This window comes from Danio aesculapii, chromosome 1 (genome assembly GCF_903798145.1).
Source record: "Danio aesculapii chromosome 1, fDanAes4.1, whole genome shotgun sequence".
Classification (NCBI taxonomy): domain Eukaryota; kingdom Metazoa; phylum Chordata; class Actinopteri; order Cypriniformes; family Danionidae; genus Danio; species Danio aesculapii.
The window spans coordinates 55,684,232-55,709,084 of NC_079435.1; the positions used below are offsets into that span (position 1 = coordinate 55,684,232).

The 24,853-nt window shown below is 35.7% G+C and overlaps 1 protein-coding gene across 1 annotated transcript in view; it reads left to right on the top strand.

Annotated features, from left to right (window-relative positions):
- The window catches only part of pard3ba (par-3 family cell polarity regulator beta a), a 278,096-nt gene that overhangs the window by 245,030 nt on the left and 8,213 nt on the right, over positions 1-24,853 (top strand). The window contains 1 exon segment of the mRNA XM_056453859.1: positions 13,462-13,532. Coding sequence (XP_056309834.1) covers positions 13,462-13,532 — 71 coding nt within the window.

The following is a 24,853-nucleotide window of genomic DNA, read 5'->3' on the forward strand; positions in this document are numbered from 1 at the left end:
TGGTCCACTCTCTAATGCTGGTGCAGCGCTGCCTGACGAGGGGATTTACATTCAGACTAAGGATGCAATGATTAAAATGATCCATGACTTCACACTTTACTAAGTCACGTCTGTGTGGATTATGTCAAGACATATTCCCTTTTCAAGTCGTTAAACTCGAACTTTCAAGATGTATGAAGGACGTAAAAACCTGCCATGTGAAAAAAATATATATATACAGATGATGTCAGAATTATTAGCCCCCACCCTTTTTAATTTTTTTTCTTTTTTAAATATTTCACAAATGATGTTTAACAGAGCAAGGACATTTTCATAGTATGTCTGATAATATTTTTTCTTCTGGAAAAGTCTTATTTGTTTTATTTCAGGTAGAATAAAAGCAGTTTTTAATTTTTAAAAAGCCATTTTAAGGTCATTATTAGCCCCTTTAAGCTATATTTTATTTTCGATAGTCTACAGGACAAACCATCATTATACAATAACTTGTCTAATTACCCTAACCTGCCTAGTTAACTTAATTAACCTAGTTAAGCCTTTAAATGTCATTTTAAGCTGTATAGAAGTGTCTTGAAAATATCTAGTTAAATATTATTTACTGTCATCATGGCAAAGATAAAATAAATCAATGATTAAAAATGAGTTATCTATTATGTTTAGGAATTTGTTGAAAAAATCTCTGTTAAACAGAAATTGGGGAAAAAATAAACAGGGGCTAATAATTCAGAGGGGCTAATAATTCTGAATTCAACTGTATGTATATCCATTAAAGTGGAAATTAATTTAAAAAACAATGTGAACGTGACTGTTTCCCTTCTAGTTTAACAATTTATGGACGACATTATTTAAAATCTATGAGGAAACAAACAAACAAAAACTTCTGTGATCAGAAGTGTTGAAAAAGGCTGCAGAAACCAATGCACTCCATCGAAATTAAACAGCAGTTTTTTTATATAATTTTTATCCTGCTTATTTTATCCTGTTTATTTATAATTACAAATATTGCATAATTTTTTTCCGTTCAAATTCAATAAATGAATAAAACAAGCCGAAGGAAGAAAAGAGTTTTCTAGAAGCTGTGTTTTAATGAAGTGCAAGTGTTATTTTTTAATGAAGTGCCAGGCTGGTTTAGTTGCTTGTATAATTGTGGTGTATAAAAAGAACTTTCAGCCCACAGTGGGACACACACACACTCACATATACACACACACACACTCAGCTGAAGAAGTGACGAAGCACAGCTGAGTTTTGAGGGAGGACGCTCACAGCTTGAGCTTCTTGTGGCAAACGCTGAGCACAGTTTGTGTTTTGTGGAGAAGTGTGCAAAGTTTGAGTCCAACCACACAACTTCACTCCAGACTGCCAACTCCCTCTGGAACAGAGTTTGACTCGGAGCCCAAATCAATGGAATCTCATTACCCAAAAGTAATGATAAAGAACAAAGTTACTGAGGACTTCAAATTGGCTCCTGCCAAGTGAGGGGTAGTGGGTGGTAGAGACACCTGCTAGATATGAGGGAGATGTGTGTATGTCCATTATAGCATACAGTGACTTTCAAAAGTTTGGTGTCAGTGATGGAGAGAAAAAAGAAAATTATACAAGAGGCCACTTAAAAAAATCTCTTTTTTATTTGGAGAGTTTGAGTAAAAATGCAATTTGTTTTATTCTATAAAGGTCCAGTAACATTCATTCATTTTCTTTTCGGCTTAGTCCCTTTATTAATCAAGGTTTGCCACAGCAGAATGAACCAGCATATCTTTTTACACAGTGGATGCCCTTCCAGCTGCAACCCAGTACTGGGAAACACCTGTACACTCTTGCATTCACATCCACACATGCACTACGGCCAGTTTAGCTTATTCAATTCACCTATAGCGCATGTCTTTGGGCTGTGGGGAAAAACGGAGCACCCGGAGGAACCCACACGAACATGGGGAGAACATTCAAACTCCACACAGAAACGCCAACTGAACCAGCTGGGGCTCAAACCAGCGACCTTCATGCTGTGAGGCGACAGTGCTACCCACTGCGCCACTGTGTCACCCGGTCCAGTAACATTTCTTCCAAATATTGTTAGTTTGAGCATTTCTTTTCAGATTTTTCTTTTTCATTTGCCTTGATTTAATATAGAAGCTTAAACACTGGTGTTTTGGTTATTTTTATACATCATTTATTTTTAAGAATCATATTCTCCATGTATTCTCTCATAGCTGTTCACCTGGAATAGTACATAATCTACAAATATATCTCCATTGTTATGTTTAAATTAGGAATGTACCAAGTTTTCGGCCAGTAATTGCCAGTTTCATTTTTTGGCCACAGATATTCCCACGTTGACTGCGTATTCATTAATATCCAAGACCCCTCTTCTTTCCCCCACCTCATCAAACTTACTTACTCCCAGGGACATTTTATATAGAAGTTGATATTTAGCCGTTTCGTAACATCTAGTTTTATGAGTTGTTAGCCCAAAACTAAACCCACAATCTGGACGATCAGGACATATCTGCATACACTACAGCCAATTTATTCAATTCAATTCAATTCCCCTTTATTTGTATAGCGCTTATACAATGTAGATTGTGTTAAAGCAGCTTCACATAAAAGGTAACAGTAAATAGGAACAGTGTAGTTCAGTTTGTAGTGTTTAAGTTCAGTTCAGTTGAGCTCAGTTCAGTGTGGATTAATAATCACTACTGAGAGTCCAAATACTGAAGAGCAAATCCAACGATGCGCAGCTCTACAGATCCTGAACCATGCAAGCCAGTGGCGACAGCGGAGAGGGAAAAAAAACCTTCACTTCACTAAATGGCGGAAGTGAAGAAAAAAAAAAAACCTTTAGAGAAACCAGGCTTAGTTGGGCGCGACCATTTTAATTTCTCCGCTGGCCAAACGTCTTGTGCAGAGCTGCAGTCTCAGTGGCGGAGGCTGGAAGCTGGCCTCAGCGAAGACTCGTCTGTCTCTGGAGTGTCACAGGAATCAGTCTCATGTTCTCCACTCTTCCATGACCACCACAGTAGCTGCTCAGGATTCGGCCTGGTCCAGGATATGGAAACCTTGGGATCATCTCGTCGTTGGTCTTGGATCGAATCAGTGACTCTGCATAGTCTGAGGGCCTCGGGAAGAGTATCCCCAGGTGGAAATGGAGAATAAAGAAAATAATTCGCGTAGCTGCTGTTCATAGTGTATATAAACAAGATGCAGAACCTGTGTGGAAGCCCACTAAGTTTAGTTAATCCAATTCACCTATACCGCATGTCTTTGGACTGTGGGAGGAAACCCACATCTACACGGGGAGAACTTGCAAACTCCACACAGAAATGCCACTGTGCTGTCTCAACTCAATCATAACCACTACAATTTCACTGTCAATAAAATGAGGTTGTATTAAATAAGCATTTTCGGTTTCAGTTTTTGGTCGTGCATTTAGCAGTTTTGGCCTAGAATTTTCATTTCGGTGCATCCCTCGTTCAAAAGCTTTCTTAACTTCTGTTTTTTCACCGCTGTCATTTTTCTTGCATGTCTGTTTTGCTATTGAGTGGAAACTTAAAAAGATACTTAAATATTCATACAGTATAAACATCACAGGAGTTTCTGAATAATACATGCAGCCCTTTTATAAATCAAGGCAAGGCAAGTTTAATTATATAGCACATTTCATACACAGTGGTAATGCAAAATGCTTTACATAAACAAGACTAAAAGAGACATAAAACACAAGTATAAGAAAATAAACACAACAGAGTGTAAAACTGATTAAAAGCAGATCAAAATGTGTTCAAACAGGTTTTAATCTGTGTCTAGCCAAATAACGTAAATCCACATGAGAATGATCGACAATGACGATGTCTTCTTCTTCCTGTTTTACGATCGTCAACAACAAACGTTTTGGTGCGCTACTGCCACCTCTCGCTCTGGTCGGTGAAGTCGCCAACCAATTAGGCTAACACGAGGAATTTGCTTGATGGAAAGCTGTAGCTAAGCTTCTTTTGCCAAGTAGCTTTTAGCTTAGCTTGCTACATTTCCCAGAGGGTAGCTGTTAGCTTAGTTAAGCTACATTTTAAGTAGAGTAGCTAATAGCTTAGCTCACTACATTTTTCAAGTAGCTTTCCCAACACTGAAAGTGCTCATTCAGAAAAGGCACAGCTAAACAGATGTGTTTTCAGTCTTGATTTGAATGTGTCTAATGTTGGAGCACATCTGATCATTTCTGGAAGCTGATTCCAGCAGCGGGGGTTTAGTAGCTGAATGCCGATTCACCCTGCTTTGACTGAACTCTTGGAATTTCTCATTTACTTGATCCCAATAATCTATTAGGTTTGCATTCAGCGAGCATATCTGTAATGTGTTAAAGTCCTATAAACAAGTAGTAATACTTTAAAGTCTATTCTGAATGTAACTGGGAGCCAGATACATTCAGAATTGAATGTAAAGGCTTGTTAAACATTTCCTATTATTATTTTAATCCTTTTGTTGTTGCTATTGTTGTTGTTGTTGTTAAAGAGGTATACAAACACCGTGTCCTGCTGAGTTTATATGACCTTGTCCTACATGTATGTCTGTGTGTTTAATCCGACTCCTCAAACACACTGGTCTAATCTCTCTGCATCTGCACGCATGAGTGCCGTTTGCCTATTTGTGAATGTTTGCATGTTTGTTGTGGCGAGTGTTTGCCGTCTCAGTCCAGTTCTCCAGCAAAACATGCACATTCTCAGCGTTCGAGTCCTTCATCTGCCGTTTTGATCTGATTACTGCGCCACAGCTACTCTTGGCAGTCTGGTTGTCATGGTGCTCCGGTGTCCCCCCTTTGCTGAGGTTGAGCAGGTTTTGTTGATCCTTTCTGACCCCAAAGGCTAAAACTCGCCCGGACCACCAAGCCTGCCGTGGCAAAGTTTCAAATTCTCTCTCTCTCTCTCTCTCTCTCTGCGTCTGGCAGCAGGCCCATGTCTTGTCCTTTCTGCCTAAAATGCTAATTACCCAGTGAAGATCAATCGCCTGTGCCCAAGATAACATCTGTGGCCAGTGAAGAGAAGCACGTGGCTAATGTTGGAGATCTGAAGTTGCTGGAGTCTCGGGTGTTTTGTAATAACCGGCCCTGTGGCAGCGTTTAATTGCGCTGATGTCTGATGATTTTTAATGCTTAAAGAACAGACATTTCTTTATTTCTGTATTGGTAACAGTGTATTTTAAGGTTTCCTTGTTACACGTTTCATTAAAATTCAGGTTAGATTAAAATAGAAATTACATAGAAATATCCCTAAAAGTAACACACATTCTTTAACCATATTGTAACTACATTAATATTACTCATTAGTTAAATAGTTACAACATAACAAGGACACCTTAACATAAAGTGTAACATGATGGGAGGTTGAATGTGTTCAGATAGATGTATAGAGTGAACAGTTGAATAAAAGTACAGGTACCCTAATGCAATCTTACACAAGTAGAAGATTAATCTTCTTATTTTTAATGTTACTTGATTCAAAGTACAAGTTTTTTTTTTTTTTTTTTACTTAAGTAATAAAAAGAAAAGTTTATTTTTACAAAAAGTTTAATTAACAAAAGTTATCATTCACTAATAACCACACTGATCATTCATGATAACTGAAGTGAAAACATATGAAACTACATTCACACGTGAACCACCCTTAGATCAGTTTGTAAAATCAGTGAATCATTTATTTGGGACTCACTCTGAACAGATTATTTGAATCAGTGAATTGTTTACTGGAGACTCACTCAGGACTGATCATTTGAATCTGTGAATCATTTACTTGGACTTACTCTGAACAGATCATTTAAATCAGTGAATCATTTACTTGGACTGACCCTGAACAGATCATTTGAATCAGTGAATTGTTTACTGGAGACTGACTCTGAACAGATCATTTGAATCAGAGAACGATTTACTTGGACTCACTCTGAACAAATCATTTCAATCAGTGAGTTGAGAGCTACGCTCTTGATGGAAAATTTTAATCAGTGAATCATTTACTGGAGACTCACTCAAGACTGATCATTTGAATCAGTGAATCATTTACTTGGACTTACTCTGAACAGATCATTTAAATCAGTGAATCATTTACTTGGACTTACTCTGAACAGATCATTTAAATCAGTGAATCATTTACTTGGACTTTCTCTGAACAGATCATTTAAATCAGTGAATCATTTTCTTGGACTCACTCTGAACGCATCATTTGAATAAGTCTATCATTTACTTGGACTCACTCTGAACAGATCATTTCAATCAGTAAATCATTTACTGGTGACCGGCTCAGAACAGAACATTTGAATCAGGGAATTATTCATTGGAGATGCACTCTGAACGAATCATTTGAATAAGTTTATCATTTACTGTAGATGCACTCTGAGCAGATCATTTGAATCAGCGAATCATTTACTGGTAACTGACTCAGAACAGATAATTTGAATCATTGAATCATTTACTGGAGATGCACTCTAACAGGATGATTTGAATAAGTCTATCATTTACAGGAGATGCACTCTAAACCTAAATCATTTGAATCAGTGATTCATTTATTTGGACTAACTATGAACAGATCATTTGAGTAAGCATATCATTTACTGGAGATTCACACTGAACAGATGATTTGAAAAAGTGTATAATTTACTGGAGACTCACTCTGAACAGATCATTTGAATCAGTGAATCATTTACTTGTGTTCAGTCTGAACAGATTATTTGAATAGGTGTATAATTTACTGGTGATTCACTCTGAGCAGATAATTTCAATCAGTGAGTAATTTACTCAAGATTCACTCTTGATGGATAATTTGAATCAGTGAATCATTTATTGGAGACTCACTCTGAATAGATGATTTATAATAAGCATATTATTTACTGGAGATTCACACTGAACAGATAATTTGAATCAGTGAGTGATTTACTTGGATTCATTCTGAACAGATCATTTGAATTGGTGTATAATTTACTAAAGATTCACTCTGAACAGATCATTTAAATCAGTGAGTAATTCACTCAAGATTCACTCTTGATGGATAATTTGAATCAGTAAATCATTTATTGGAGACTCACTCTGAAGCATATCATTTACTGGACATTCACACTGAACAGATCATTTGAATCAGTGAATCATTTACTGGATACTCACTGTGAACAGATCATTTGAATCAGTGAATCATTTACTGGAGACTCACTGTGAACAGATCATTTGAATCAGTGAATCATTTACTGGAGACTCACTCTGAACAGATCATTTGAATCAGTGAACAATTTACTTAGACTCGCTCTAAACAGATTATTTAAATCAGTGAACCATTTACTAGAGATTCACTCTGAATGGATCATTTGAATCAGTAGGTTTCGATTACTTGTGTAACCACACTGATCATTCATGATAACTGAAGTGAAAACATATGAAACTACATTCACACGTGAACCCCACTTAGATCAGTTTGTAAAATCAGTGAATCATTTATTTGGGACTCACTCTGAACAGATTATTTGAATCAGTAAATTGTTTACTGGAGACTGACTCTGAACAGAGTGTTACTGTGTTAACTGAAATGATTGTATTTCATTTGATTTATTTTTGTGTCAGTGGATATTTAGGTTTTTTGATCTTGTAAGCATATACACACAGTGTGTGACTAGTTCTCGACAAGTTTTCTGTTTTTAGCAGACTGACAGAAACCTGAGCGGCTTGACTTCCGTAAACTGCGTACAGTCTGCAGATCAATGTGTGTAGCTCTGACACTCACCATCACACCCTCAGATATTTGAAGACTTGTTTTCACCATTCAATACAAGTTGATGCTATTGGCATTGATCGACTTCAGTTCAACAGTGGGCTGAAGTCAGTCCATCTGTGTGTGTTGATGCTTACTGGAGCAATGGGAAAAATACAGTTTTACTGGAGTGCATCAGGGTGACGCAGTGGCGCAGTAGGTTCACTTATTGGTTTACAGCAAGAAGGTCACTGGTTCGAGCCTCGGCTGGGTCAGAAGGCGTTTCTGTGTGAAGTTTGCATGTTCTCCCTGCGTTCACGTGGGTTTCCTCCAGGTGCTCCGGTTTCCCAATCCAAAGACATGCGGTACAGGTGGATTGGGTAGGCTAAATTGTATGTAGTGTATGTGTGTGAATGCAGGAGTGTGTGGATGTTTCCCAGGGATGGGTTGCGGCTGGAAGGGCATCCGCTGCGTAAAACGTGCTGGATAAGTTGGCGGTTCATTCCGCTGTGGCGACCCCGGATTAATAAAGGAACTAAGCCAAAAAGAAAATGAGTGAATGAATTATTAGTGATTATCTAAGTGCAATAACATATGCTAGAAATGCAAACTAAGTATTAACATTTGATCAGACTTGTACATGAGCATTTTACAGTAGCAACTGCTCAGCAACCACCTAGCAATGCCATAAACATTTTAGCAACTGCCTAGCAACCACTTAGCAACCGCTGTGCTTCCTGCCAACTGCCATTCCCAGTCCTAGCGCAGTCACGTTGGCTTTCTTAAGCCAACATCAAAGTTCGTCGAGGAACTTTAGGTTGTAGTTTTCTATGATATCTGTTAAAAAAGACGTCTACAAAATTTAATATAATGAACCGAATCGTTTATTAAAATTATTGAAAATGAAGAACATGTTAATATCGAAATCGAGGGAAACTAGATCAACAAATACTAATTAATTAACAAATTATCTAACAAAATTATTTAGCGGTAAAGGCAAAATGCAGCTTATTATGGGACTTTCTTTTCATTCTAATTGCCTTTAGAATGGTTGGTGTCTTTTTTGTTGTTGTCTTGTTGAATATTCAGTGCAATTGAATGCAAGAAATAAGAGTTATAAATATTGTCTTTTATTCAGAATAGATTTTTAAAAAAAATCTTATGTATAAAACTATATTGGTATATAAAGCAGGCTGATTATTATTTTAATAATTAAACATTTTATTTTATTTTATTTTACATTTATATTTTACAAAATTAATGTCTGCAGAAGACATTCACACAATATTAATTGTAATGACCTTTTATATTATAAAAAGGGAAACATCGATTTTAACTTATTTGACAACCAACGTTCACAAAATTTGAATACAATGAACCTAAATGTTTATTAAAACTATTCAAATATGAAGAACATGTTAAAATCGAAAGAGGGAAACTAGATGTGACAAGTTAAAAATCTTTTTAATAAATGCAGGATTCATAAATTATATAACTGCTCAGTTTAATGCTCTAATTACAGTCAGTCTGAGCTGTTAACCTCAAGTCAGTGCGACCCTTAAAATTGCAGATGATATAAAAAAAACAATCCAGCAATGACAAACATGTTTCTTTATTTGTCAATGCATGTCTCTTTTGCCCATTATTGCCTCATATGGCTTTGTTATGATTTTAATGAACAATTAAAGCTCATTTTTCATCCATTTGCAACTATTCCAAGGCTTATATAAGCAACATAACCAGCGTTAGACTCATCCACCAGAATGTTTATGGGTCGGTTTATCTTTGTTGATCCTGCATCAACATTCCAATCAGCCAATCAGATTTGAGGAGCACGTTTTTACTTTGTTTAGGCTGATAATCATGGGTTGGAGCTTCTACGTCATTATTCGCTAATTATTTCCCCCTTATTTTTGGAACTCCTTATCCACTATTTTTTCCTACACCCCAAGCTAACCAGTAAACAAACAGTGAAGTGTTTAATAATAGTAAAAAGGGCAGAGTGAGGTGACATTATTCACCTTATAACATATTAGAATGAATAAAATACATCCTGAATACCCCCAAAAATTCGAGTGGAGTGTTTCCACACCAATATTGCATGTGGCAATATTGCAAATATTGAATATACATGTGTATGTTATGTGTATTGCATATGTATATTGAGACAACAACAAAATCATCTTCACTATTCGAAGACTCCATTTTGGATTGTTTTGCGAATTATTTCACAACTAATTAATTGATATAAGCGGCACGGTGGCTCAGCGGTTAGCACTGTCGCCTCACAGCCTGGATTAGGTGGCATTTCTGTGTGGAGTTTGCATGTTCTCCCCGTGTTGCTGTGTGGTTCCTGCTCCGGTTTCCTCCATAGTCCAGACACATGCTATAAGTGAACTGGATGAACTAAATTGGCCGTAGTGTATGATTTTTTGTGTGTGAATGTGAGAGTGTATGGGTGTTTCCCAATACTGGGTTGTGGCTAGAAGAGCATCCGCTGTGTAAAACATATTCCGGAATAGTTGATGGTTCATTCCGCTGTGGCGACCCCTGATAAATAAGGGACTAAGCCTTAATACACATAAACTTAATACACATCAGACTCCGTGTGGAAGGACATTTAGGGTTAGGGTTTGGGGTAAGAATTAGGTTTTAGATTACATGAATGATAAAAAAATTCTGCTATATCTAACTCTAAATCCCGAATTGTCAGCAGTATGTCAGCGTGCAGTGGATTGTGGGAGTCTGCGTGTGGCAGATCCTGACAGATGAAGGTTAGAGGCATTATGTAAAGAAGGGCAGCTCATTTCTGGGGACTGTGTGAGGGAAAATGGTGGCATTTGTCTCAATGAGGCGTTTATAAGTGCACGTCCTCCCGCGTGTAATGGCGGCCCTGAGCGCTACCCTGCATGCTAAGTGTGATCTTTAAACACAAAGGTGTCTCGCAGGGATCGAATGTCAGAGAGAGCGATGGCGACGCGCGCACGTTAGAAAGGTCACATTTGGAGAAGCGAGAGATGATTGTGGGAATGATAGACCGCCGCGCGCGCCAAATGATCACAACGATATACAATTGCCGGCTTTCCTGGGCTCCTTTCATTCCTTCCTGCGTCTGTTCGGGCCGTACAGGTGATCAGTCATGGCTATTGTCACAGATGAAGCATTTATACTGCCTCGGAATCTCTTTCTTTCTCCTTCATAGATCAGATCTCACTACAGCGAGCAAAGAGCAAAGGTTATATATTATGCTTCATTCAAACCTACTGATGTTGTGTTGATGCAGATTTCTTTCTAAACACTTTTCTATTGCTTAAAATGCAAGAAATGTTGATATTGAGGAATGCACTGAGGATTGGCTGCTAGTCAGTTAAAAAGAAAACCAGTTAAATATGTTTTTTTTTTTTGCATAATACAATTAAGACTATATTACACAAGCTGGATTTGTTTATTTTTTATATATATATTTGGTCCTCAAAATCCTCAAATGTATTACTTTCCTCTGTAATATAACACGTTCCTTGCATTTTAGTAGTTTTAATAAAGTTGTAGGGTCATTCATTTATTTTCTTTTCGGCTGCCACAGTGGAATGACCGCCAACTTATCCAGCATATGTTTTTACGCAGCTGATGCCCTTCCACTGGGATTTTTTTAGCATACCCAATTCACCTGTACTACATGTCTTTGGAGGGAACATTGTGAGGGAATGTTCCTTCAGTCTCCTTCAGATCAGTTTTGTAAAATTAAAAAAAATTAAATAAAGTAAGGTAACACTTCATAATAACTCTATGTCATGTCTTGTGGGGGAAACCGGAGCACCCGGAGAAAACCCACGCGAACGCTGGGAGAACATACAAACTCCACACAGAAATGCCAACTAGCCCAGCCGAGGCTCGAACCAGTGACCTTCTTGCTGTGAGGCAAACGTGCTACCCACTGCACCACATCAGTTTTGTAAAATATATATATATATATATATATATATATATATATATATATATATATATATATATATATATATATATATATATTGGTAACACTTTATAATAACTACACACTATAAATCATTTATTAAGCATTAGCAAATAGTGAATTCATTTTCTGTTAAGCAGTAGCTCTAAATTAATAAGCGTTAGTAAGCAGTTTATAACTGCAGCTACAAATACTGTATTCTTGACTTACAACCACAATTATAATGTGCTTAATAAATGTGTTTTCATACTTCGTTATTGATTTATTTTTCATAACTAAATTACGTTTTGCATTATTTACAAACCAGGGATTTAAGCATAGTTGTTTTTTTTAAGATCATTCAGAATGATTTAGTAAATGATTAATAACCTATTGAAATGACCATTTATGATTCTTATTATTCAGGCACATACTAACAGTTCATTTGTATGGTAATAAATGCTTTATTAACTCAACTTCATCCAGTTTTGTGACCTAATCAAAAGTGAAGGCTATTTATCCAATATAAATCCCTTATAAATGACAATTAAAGGCTCAGTTATATTCTAAACAGGAAATAAGAAAATAAAGGACATTATTCATTTCTATTCATTTGAAGATAAATAAAACTGTACTTCAAATCAAAAATAAATCTTTGCAACCTTATCTAAAATAAAATTACTGTACAGTTTAATCATTGCATCTTATTATATTATTAAATGATTATATTGTTGTTGTTTTATCTAATTTTATGTCATATTTTGACACTCTTGTTATTCAGCAATGTTTAAACTTTACAGTCATTCTACACTTTCAGAAATAAAGGTATGGGAGCTGTCACTGGGGTGGTACCTTTTCAAAAGGTAAACATTTGTACCTAAAAGGTCCATAGTAATACCTTAAGGGAACATAATAGTACCTAAAAAGTACAAAAGTGTTCCTCTTAAATTTTTTAGGAACTAATATATACTTTTAAGGTACTTTTAAGGGCTGTCTTTTGAAAAGGTACCACCCCAGTGACAGCTCCCGTACCTTTATTTCTGAGAGTGCTTTTTAGATAAGATTCCAATAATTATTGTTCACTTGATACCAAGCCTTTAATTGTCATTTACAAGGGATTTATAAAGCATAAATAGCCCTCACTTTAAGTCACAAAACTGGATGAAATTGAGTTAATGAAGCATTTATTAACATACAAATTAACTATCAGTACATGCCTAAATAATTTCAATAGTTTATTAATCATTTACTAACTCATTCTGAATGATCTTAAACACCATCCACTACTCTTAAATACAAATGGTTTGTAAATAATGCAATACTTAATTTAGTAATGAAAAATAAATCAATAACAAAGTATGAAAATACAATTATTAAGCACATTATAAATGTGGTTGTTAGTCAAGAATATAGCATTTGTAGCTGCAGTTATAAACTGCTTAACTAACGTTTATTAGTATAGAGCTAATGCTTAACAGATAAGGTATTCACTAGATGCTAATGCTTAGTAAATGATTCAGTGTGTGTAGTTATTATAAAGTGTTACCAAAAGGGTAATTAAACATAATAAAATAAAATAAAAGTAAAATTGAATAAAATAAAGTAAAATAAAGAAAAAAAAATTATAAAAAATAAAAACCAAAAAATAAATAAAAAGCAATTAATTACGTTTGTCAGTCTATTTTAAAGCTTTACTGAATCAGTACAGAAATAATCCTCTCCCCCTTTAACGTCACATCCAAATGTCCCATTATCAGATTGCGAGTCCTAATCTGATTGGTTTTCTCTGTTTCTCCACAGATCAGAGGGCCTGATCCTAGAACAGCTCCCAGATACAACGACGCCGATCGCCTGTACACCTCTGTGCCCAGGTAAACCAGCATTTGTGTGTGTTTTACCGCTGAGCTTTGAGTGTTTTTGTACCATATGCTGGACATATGTGGCACTGCTGGATCCGTAGAGTCAACAAAACAAGACGGAAAAAGGTGGAGGGACTTCCCTTCCCACACACACACACACACACACATTGAGTCTAATCCTCTTTCATCCCGCTAATTAAATCTTGAGTGTTTGCCTTCCGAGAGCTTTCCTCATCCCGGAATATTCACCTGATCTGCTCCCAGAGGACCGGGATCCAGGCAGGAAGCTGGGAATGCTATCCTGATTCCTGGCTCACATCCCGGACCCTTAAGTGCCTCAATCATTGACGTCTAGGAACATACTCTGATATGAGGCGGCTGGAGTTTGGCGTTTGTTATGATGAAGTGCTCATAGTTTAAGGAATGTGGTTCTGGGGTCATGTTAATGGATACTTGAAGGCATATTTGTAAATCAAACTTCATTCTGGGTATTATTTTAAGATTTTTTAAGTTGACATGTTTCACAAGGAGCAATTTATGATTGTGTTTTGACTAAAACTAGCAAGGATTCAAATTTTTTTCTTGTAACATCTGATGTGTATATAGTTTTTATTCATTTTAGCTTGTGTAACTCCTAGTCTGTGGTGAACTAATTTATATATACACTACCTGACAAAAGTCTTGTCACTGATCCCAGTTGCAAGAGCAACAAATAATAATTTGACTTCTAGTTGATCAGTTGGAAAAGTGGTAGAAGGTAGATTTTTCAGATGAATCATCTGTTGATCTGAATCCCAATCATCACAAATACTGCAGAAGACCTACTGGAACCCGCATGGAACCAAGATTCTCATAGAATTCTGTCAAGTTTGGTGAAGGATAAATCATGGTTTGGGCTTACATTCAGTATGGGGACGTGCAAGAGGTCTGCCGAGTGGATGACAACATCAACAGCCTGAGGTATCAAGACATTTGTGCTGCCCATGACATTACAAACCACAGGAGAAGGGCAAATTCTTCAGCGGGATAGTGCTCCTTCTCATACTTCAGCCTCCACATCAAAGTTCCTGAAAGCAATGAAGGTCAAGGTGCTCTAGGATTGGCCAGCCCAGTCACCAGACATCAACATTATTGAGCATGTCTGCGGTAAGATAAAGGAGGAGGCATTGAAGATGAATCCAAAGAATGTTGATGAGCTCTGGGAGTCCTGCAGGAACGCTTTCTTTGCCATTCCAGATGACTTCATTAATAAGTGATTTGAGTCACTGCAGAGATGTATGGATGCAGTCCTCCAAGCTCATGGGAGTCATACACAATATTCATTCTTTCTCCACTGCAGCATGACTTTATATTCTATACTGTACATTATTTCTGTTAAGTGACAAGACTTTTGTCTCAGCAAAGTCAGACCTTACTGTCCTATTTAAATAATTAAAAATAAAGGCATGATCATATTTTATTATGGTAAAATAAGCGTAATCTAGAGGCCTTTGCCTTTCATATAAGCCACTTCTGATACCAAATGATCAACTAGAAGTCAACTCTATATATATATATATAATCTGCCAAAATAATATATTTATATAAATACATTATTGTAATCTAATAATATTTAGAACACAAGGTTCTTTAAAATATCTTCTGTCTTGATATGAGTTTTTATTCGAATACATTGTAGACATTTTTGTATCTTAAAGGCCCAAAAAAATAATAATCAAAAAAAAAACGCTTCTATCACCCAGAAACAGGCATCAGCGCAACATTGTCGTAATTCAGTTTTCTTTTTAAAACCATCTCATTTATATAGTTACCTAAAAGTTGATTTAAACTGCATCTTGGTAACTAAATACATATATACATATTTTAAATGGGTAGCACAATCGCCTCATAGCAAGAAGGTCGCTGGTTCGAGCCTCGGCTGTATCAGTTGGCATTTCTGTGTGGAGTTTGCATGTTCTCCCCGTGTTGGCATGGGTTTCCCCCGGGTGCTCCGGTTTCCCCCACAAGTCGAAAAACATGCAGCACTGGTCAATTGGATAAGCTAAATTGTCTGTAGTGTGTGTGTGAATGAGGGAGTGGATGTTTCCCAGTGATGGGTTGCAGCTGGAAGGGCATCCACTGCATAAAACATATGCTAGATAAGTTGGTTCATTCCGCAGAAAAGAAAATGAATGAATGAATTTTCACATATTTAATACATGTTTAAAATAGATCCCAAATGCCCTGTGATTGAACTCTTTTTCTGAATATGTATCATGCTTATTGCGTTGTTTTCTGTAGATGTACCATAGTTAAATCCTGCTTTTTGAAATATCTTAGCGCTTGTAAATTCTCTATAGTATTCATTCAGTGAATTATTAAATTTTATCACTGTTACCAGGAGGTGGTTAAAATGTGCCGTTTAAGTAGATTTAGATCGTTCGACCCATCTGAAATCCACCCAGATCCACATCAAAGCAAATCTTTGTGCAGCTCAGACCTGTAAAACACCTACAGACGAGACATCAGAGAGACTCACACAAACTTTTCCTTGCTTATAAACTCATACATTTTGACTTATCTCAAGCTTCACATCTTGTTTTGATATGTTTCTCCTAAAATAAAGTCCTGCCTCAGCCCTCCTGCGTCTCCCGGCTCGTATTCAGAAGAGTGGACTATTTCAATGAAATGAAATACATTTTTCAGGGTTGAACTTTGTGCTGTGGTTCCCTCGGGCTGCTCATTCAGACCCATTTCCTTTCAAATGACTGCGCTCCATTACATTAGCATATATTTCCCCCTTCGCCATCTCTCTCTCTCTCTCTCTCTCTCTCTCTCTCTGTACGTGTGACTCGGTAGAGGCAAAAGTGCTTGTTTCGGTCTTTGGGAAAAGTTCCTTAAGGCTGAAAGCTCTCAGTTCTAACAGTGTGTCACATCACTCTTGTCACGGAGAGCAGTTTTGTGCAGTGTTTCTGTGTTGAGCTGTAATGCAGCAGTCGCACACAATCAGCCTCCAGGCCTGATGATGATGATGATCAGCAGGTGACGTGGTTAAAGCTCAGAGGTGGGAAAGCAGAAGGTTGCAGGTTTGAATCCTAAATGAAGCCATGATCCATCATACTGTTCATGGACTTTGATGACATTCACATGAAGGATGCATTTCTTTTTTTTGCACTTCTTTCGAGTTTATTATTTATTTATTTACTTATTTTAATTCATTAATTTATTGTTATTATTATTATTATTTTCATTACTTAATTTTATTATTATTATGAATATTATTATTAATATCATTGTTATTATTAATAATAGTAATATTATAATCATTATTGTTTTGTTTATTTTGTTATTTATTATTATTATTATTATTATTATTATTATTATTATTATACAACTTCATTCAATTCTTATTATTGTTGTTATTTTATTTATTTTGTTATTTTTTTATTGATTAATTATTATTATTATTATTATTATTATTATTATTATTATCATCATCATCGTTATTGTTTTGTTTATTTTGTTATTTATTTTTATTATTATTATTATACAATTTTATTCAATTATTATTGTTGTTGTTTTATTTATTTTGTTATTTTTTTATTGATTAATTATTATTATTATTATTATTATTATTATTATCATCATCATCATCATTATTGTTTTGTTTTATTTATTTTTAGTCATTATTTTATTATTATTATTATTCATTTTTATTAATTATTATTATTATTCTTTTATTTTATTTTATTTATTTTTATTCATTATTTAATTTAGTAGTATTAGGATCATTATTATTAGTAATAATAGTAATATTATCATCATTATTTCTTTGGTGTGTTGAGATTTTTATTTATTTTTTTAGACAACATTTATTTTACTTAAAAAAATATGTTATCCATCTTTTTTATTGTTGTTGTTGTTTTGCTTTATTAGGTTTATAATCTTAGCTTTCTTATTTCTTTATGATTGTCCTTTTAGTACAATATTTTACTGTATTTACTTTTAATATTTTACTGATACCTTTTTATTTTATTTATTTATTTTTATATTTCTATTTAGATTTAATGTAAATTTTTTATATAATTTTTGTTCCATTACAGTATTGTGTTGTTTCAGTTTTATTAAAATAATTTTTTGTTTCATTTAATTTCTTTTATATTTAATAACATCGAATAATATATAATATTGAGTGATATAATAATAATAATAACAATAATAATATACATTAGCATATATATATATATATATATATATATATATATATATATATATATATATATATATATAATTAATAATATATAAAGAACAATCTATCAAATTTAATAATATAGTTTGAATTAACATCTTGATTCAGGTTTAGGTTAGACTTTTGTACAGCATGTTTATTTATTTTTACACACTTCAGTAATAACATTCATTTATTTGTCATTTTTAGTATTTAATTTTTTCCCAATTCCTAGTAAACTTCAAACCTCATGGACTATATCAAACACATCTACATCTACAGATCAAAATGATTCTAGATAAAGCTACTGTACTTACAGCTTCTCACGTAGCCCTATATTGACCATGTGAAAACTCAGTAATAAACTTCAGAAATGCTTTGCGTCTTAGGTCATTTCATTAGCATACAAAGGACTGATTTCCGTGAGTGTTAGAGTTCAGCAGGAGGTGGATTACAGCTCAGTCTCTGCAGACTAATCGCTGCTGAGTCTTAAACCTACGTTTGATTGGATAAAGATCAGCTGAAAGCAGGAGGTCACACAACGCCACACTTGTCTGCAAACAGACCTCCAGAACAGACTGGAGCAACTACACTACCTGATATAAGTCTTGTCGCTTGTCCAAGGTTTAGGAACAACAAATAATAACTTCAAATTGATCATCTGGTATCAGAAGTGGCTTACTGTGTATGAAAGGCAAAGGCCTCTAGAATACGCTTATTTTACCATAATAAAAAATGATCATGCCTTGATTTTTAATTATTAAACTAGGACAGTAAGGTCTGACTTTGCTTAGACAAAATTCTTGTCACTTAACAGAAATAATGTCCAGTATAGAATATAAAGTCATGGTGCAGTGGAGAAAGAATGAATATTGTGTATGACTCCCATGAGCTTGGAGGACTGCATCCATACATCTCTGCAGTGACTCAAATCACTTATTAATGAAGTCATCTGGAATGGCAAAGAAAGCGTTCCTGCAGGACTCCCAGAGTTCATCAAGATTTTTTGGATTCATCTTCAATGCCTCCTTCTTCATCTTACCCCAGACATGCTCAATAATGTTCATGTCTGGTGACTAGGCTGGCCAATCCTGGAACACCTTGGCTTCCTTGGCTTTCAGGAACTTTGATGTGGAGGCTGAAGTATGAGAAGGAGCGCTATCCTGCTGAAGAATTTGCCCTCTCCTGTGGTTTGTAATGTAATGGGCAGCACAAATGTCTTGATACCTCAGGCTGTTGATGCTGCTATTGACTTTAAAAAATAACTAAATGTAACCCCAAACCATGATTTGTCCTTTACCAGACTTGACTGATCCCTGTGAGAATCTTGGATACATCAACATCGATGCTGTAGAACTTTATGAAATTGAAAACAGTCACATCAGTCTTTCAACGGAAGTATATTGGTGGCTGAAAAACACTAGCTGTACATATAGACCGTTTGCATATAGTGTGGGATTTGAAAATCAGGAATCATATCCATTTAGTGGAGAAACATTCAAGTGGTCCAATGTGAACGAAACCGTTTTCAGATATCAGATAGCTATTCGAGTTTTTTTTTTTTTTTTTCACTTTCGTCAATTGGTGAAGTTTGTTCCTCAGAAACAGAAATGTGCGCACATCTAGGATTCTCAAAGGCAGGTGCTCAATCAAAAACTAACACAACGGCAAAAGATCAAAAGAAAATTGGCACACTGCTTCTTTAGCTCTCAACATTGTTTTTATATTACAACAATTCGACCATGGTCTTCATTCTTGTGGAGCTGCGCATCGATGGATTTGCTCTTCAGTGTTTGGATTTTCAACAGTGAAAATTAAACCACACTGAACTGAACTAAACTGAACTTCAACTCTGAAAACTGGACTGACACAGTTTCAATTTACTAAAACTTATGATAGGCTCATTTGACACAATCTACATTGTAAAAGCGCTATAGAAATAAAGATCGATTGATTTGAATATTCGATCAGAAATAAAACACATGAAATGACCAAGTGTAAACAAGTCCCATGCGTTGGAAATGACATCTCATTTAAAACAATGCTTTCCGAAAGCAAACGACTGGAATGAAGGAGAAGGCTCAATGTAGCTGGAACAGACAGCAGAGCTGCTGAGAAACACCACCAGTTGAGTGACTGCCAGTAAAAGCAGCTCTCCTGAGAACATTCAGATCTGCTTGCGAGCGCACCGCTGAAATTGTGATTAAAAAGTATTGGTTTATTTAAAACGGCGAGCTTCTGCATCTATAAAAAGGATGTTTTGGTTCAGATTATCATGAAGGAGTGTGCTTTTCTTTGTTCATTCATCTTGGCACCGGAAAGCAGGGTTATTTCTTTTCATTCTCTCATGACATCTCACTCTGCGTTATATTGCGTTTTGGCTTCGCCTGCCGTTTTGCTTCCAAGTAAATAAAGCGCAGTGACTCTGTTCGGCTTTAACGTTGTTTGCCTTGAAACACAGGAGCCGTAATGAAATCAGTGTTTGGAAATGAAACTTTTATTTTGCCTTGGATTTTTTTGCTTCCATCAGCTCTTGTTTTTCCTATGGTTCTTAAAGGGATAGTTCACCCAAAAATCATTCACTTAGCCTTTCCTTGTTTGAAACCTTAATGATTTTATCTCCTCTGTTGAACACAAAAGTAGATATTGTGAAAAATGTTGGAAAACCGTACCGGTTGACTTCCGTAGCTTTTGGTTTTTCTACTATGAAAGCCGATGGTTAAATTTTTTCAGCTTTCTTCAAAATATCTTCTTTTGTGTTTAACTTGTAGAGGTTTGGAGCAACTTGATAGTGAGTAAATACTGAGTAAATACATTTTTTTTGGGTGAAATATCCTCAATATCCTTAATGTCTGGAACTAGTGCTGTAGATGAAATGCCAGCAGCTAGCTCTCTGCAACTCTCACATGGTCACCCACTGAAGCTAAGCAGAACTGTTCCCGGTGAGTACCTGGATGGGAGACAACATGGGAAAGCTAGGTTGCTTCTGGAAGTGGTGTTAGTGAGACCAGCAGGGGGCGCTCAACCTGTGGTCTGTGTGGGTTCTAACACCCCAGTATGTTAATAGGGACTCTATACTGCTCAGTCAGTGCCGTCTTTCAGATGAGACGTTAAACCAAGGTCATTAAGAATCCTAGGATGTCCTTCGAAAAAGAGTAGGGGTTTAACCCTGGCATCCTGGCTCAATTTACCCACTGGCCTCTGTTCGTCATGGGCTCCTAACCATCCCCATATCATAATTGGCTTCATCACTCTGTCTCCTCTCCACCAATCAGCTGGTGTGTGGTCTGGCGCAATATGGCTGCCGTCGCGTCATCCAGGTGGATGCTGCACACTAGTGGTGTATGAGGAGATTCCCTCCTATTTGTAAAGTGCTTTGAGTGACCAGAAAAGCGCTATATAGATGTAAGGAATTATTATATTATTATTAAATATATCTAACCAATTGTACACACATACACACATGATTGGCTATAAAGTTTTGTTGGGAAAAAGAAATATATACTTTTGTTTTTTTGTCTCTTTTTCTTTCATCACACAATTATATTTGTATTGCTTAAGGTGATATATTAACCAAACTTCTTCTCTTGAGTGTGATATGCCTTGCAAACTAATGAAGCATTTTTGCAGAAGTTGAATAGAAACTGATGTAAATGCAAAGGCCTGATCGTGTAACATTAACTTGAGCTCTGCAGCTAAACTTCCCGTGAGCAGAGATCGGTTGAAACTGAACACAGAAAATTAGCTTTTAGCTTATGCTTTTAATGTTGTGCAGAGAATTCGTAGAAAAAGAGGACGTATGTATGGGTACGGGTAAATATTTTTCAAGATACAAGCATTCAGATTGAAGTGCAAATTAATGAGAGTAATTAGGCAAGTCATTGTATAACTGTAGTTTCTTCTGCAGACAATCAAACATATATATTGCTTAAGGGGGCTAATAATATTGATCTTAAAATAGGTTTAAACATATTTAAAGCTGCTTTTATTCTAGCCGAAATAAAACAAATAAGATTTTCTCCAGAAGAAAAAATATTATAGGAAATACTGTGAAAAAATTCCTTGCTCTGTTAAACATCATTTGGGAAATATTTATAAAAAAAAAACTAAAAACAAAAAAAATCACAGGAAGGCGAATAATTTTTGACTTCAACTGATAATCGTTTTGAATAATCGTGATTACAATTATGACCAAAATAATCGTGATTATGATTTTTCCCATAATCGAGCAGCTCTAATTCATGTTACTTATCTACATATATGTCTGTATTTTGATTGGTCATTATAAGAGTATAATATCTGTGTCCGTCTGTCTTTCGTCTGGTCGATCACTACATCTGTAACAATCTATCTGTCTAGTCGGTACGCCTGGCGATTGATAATCAATGGAAAAAATAGACATATTAATAAGTAAAAGGCGAATAGACTTATTCAAATATTTCCCAAATTATATTTAACAGAGCAAGAAATTTTTCACAGTATTTCCTATAATATTTTTTCTTCTGGAGAAAGTCTTATTTGTTTTATTTCGGCTAGAATAAAAGCATTTTTTTATTATTTTAAATCCATTTAAAGGTCAAAATTATTAGCCCCCTTAAGCAATATTTGTTTTCGATTGTCTACAGAACAAACCACTGTTATACAGTGACCTGCCTAGTTAACCTAATTAACCTAGTTAAGCCTTTAAATGTCACTTTAAGCTGTATAGAAGTGTCTTGAAAATATCTAGTCAAATATTATTTACTGTCATCATGGCAAAGATAAAATAAATCAGTTATTAGAAATGAGTTATTAAAACTGTTATGTTTAGAAATGTGTTGAAGAAATCTGCTCTCCGTTGAACAGAAATCGGGGAATAAATACACAGGGGGCTAATAATTCAGGAGGGCTAATAATTCTGACTTTAACTATATATCTGTACTGTATATTGCCTCTCCATCAGTGTCTTTCCTTCCACCTGTATATCAGTCTCTCTGTCTGAGCGTAAGCTGTCATTTCCTGCTCTTGTTTTGGTTGTGGTCGATTGTTTAGTCCATTGGCGTAACTCTTGAGTCAGTCCATTAATCCATCCTCACTCATTGACTGCTCGTAAGTTCATCCTGTTGCTTACAATTCCACACACCCTGCTTTGTTCACCCTCACCCACCAGCTGTTTGGCATTGTGTGTGTGTGCACGTCTGTCTCAGGGGGACGACACAGGAGTCGAGGTCAAACCGGGAGCCAAGAGAGGAATTTCCTTCCCAACGTCTCGGGCAGGTGCAGCGAACGCATGCAAACTGATTTACTCTTGTCGTAAGACGGAAAATATGTTCACTGACGGCTCCTACAAACACACACACACACACATGCGCGGCTTTCTGAGTGTTGATTAGCATGAGCGGGAGAAAGATGGATTGCAGGACTTGTCATTACTTTGTTTTCTGACCCATGTATGTTAAATCACATCACCTACCGCAGGCTGTAGAGTCGCTTTCACACACACACTCACACACACACACACACACACAAACACACATACATACACGCTCAGAGACGTTTGCTCACTCGTGTTCTGCATCGCATATTATAAATGTGAACTCAAAGAGGCTTTGACCCGCATTTGTTCAAATAAGCACATGTGGCGTTATAACACACACACACACACACACACACACACACACACACACACACACACACACACACACACGACCTTTACCATAACAGCACTTGCATCTCTTGGCTGTACACACACACACTTGCAGGTCCACCGATCTCAAACACATGTGCTTATTCATACACACACAATTACGCACACTTACACACATCTGGCCACCCGTTGCTCATTCAGCTGTGACCCAAAGCCTCTGGGCTTACTTTGGGTCAGTGGATCACGGGGTCACTTGTAGGCTAGGACTGTAACTTGTGTCTGTCCCAGCAGAGATGCAGCAGTGTGTGTATGTGTGTGTAAGTCTGCTTTAATCCACAGCTGCCTGCACACAGTATGCTAACTTCAGCTTGAAACCCCTGTGTGTTTATCTCACAGTATAGTGTGCGTGAGGTGTGTGTAATATAGCCCAGTCTAAATGAGGTATACAACATATATTCTAGTGTATACAGGCATGTTTTATTATACAGCACATCAATCATTCATGTGCAAATATTTCTGGGATATATAATAGTACAATAAATGGTCTTTATGCGAGACATTTGAGGATTATATCAAATACCTAAGTAGAAAATAGGTAAATATAATGTTTTACAGCAGTAAAAAGTTGTCATATTTTGTGTATTTAACAGATTGTATGCCATTTGTAGGACATGTCAATCCTGTATTGTTGATTAACTGTGCTTAAGAGGTTTTTTAAGATGGTAACTACGTAAATAGAATATTATATACACTAGTGTGAATGATTTATAAGTTCACTAAATTGGCTTTATATTATATCATACATCCTAAATAATCATCAATATCATATAAACTTCAATGTTTCTAATTTATCATCTTACATTTACATATTGTATGTCTCTTGTTCTACCTCAGAATTGTTTACTCACCTCACCCCACCCCTTCTCATTCCCTATTTTGCACCACTGTTTATCGTTTACACGATATAAAAAAAATCCGTAATTTTTTGCTCGGGTGCCGGAATAAAAACTGTAAAATAACGGCCGTTAAATTACAGAAATTTACTGTAAAATAACAGAGGTTGAATTACAGATATTTCCTTAAATGTAAATTTCTGTAATTCAACCTCTGTTATTTTACAGTAAATTAATAATTATTGTAATATAATTTGACAGCCATTATTTTATAGTTTTTTTTTCCTGGTAATAAACCCTAAAACTACTGATTTTATTTACACTGCAGTTCAGAATCAGAAAGAACTTTATTGCCAGGTATGTTCACACATACAGTACGAGGAATTTGTTTACAGAGACAGGACAAACAACACATAATAAATATATTTTTACAATATATATAAAAAATATATATATTAAAATCTATCTATCCATCTATCTATCTATCTATCTATCTATCTATCTATCTATCTATCTATCTATCTATCTATCTATCTATCTATCTATCTATCTATCTATCTATCTATCTATCTATCTATCTATCTATCTATCTATCTATCTATCTATC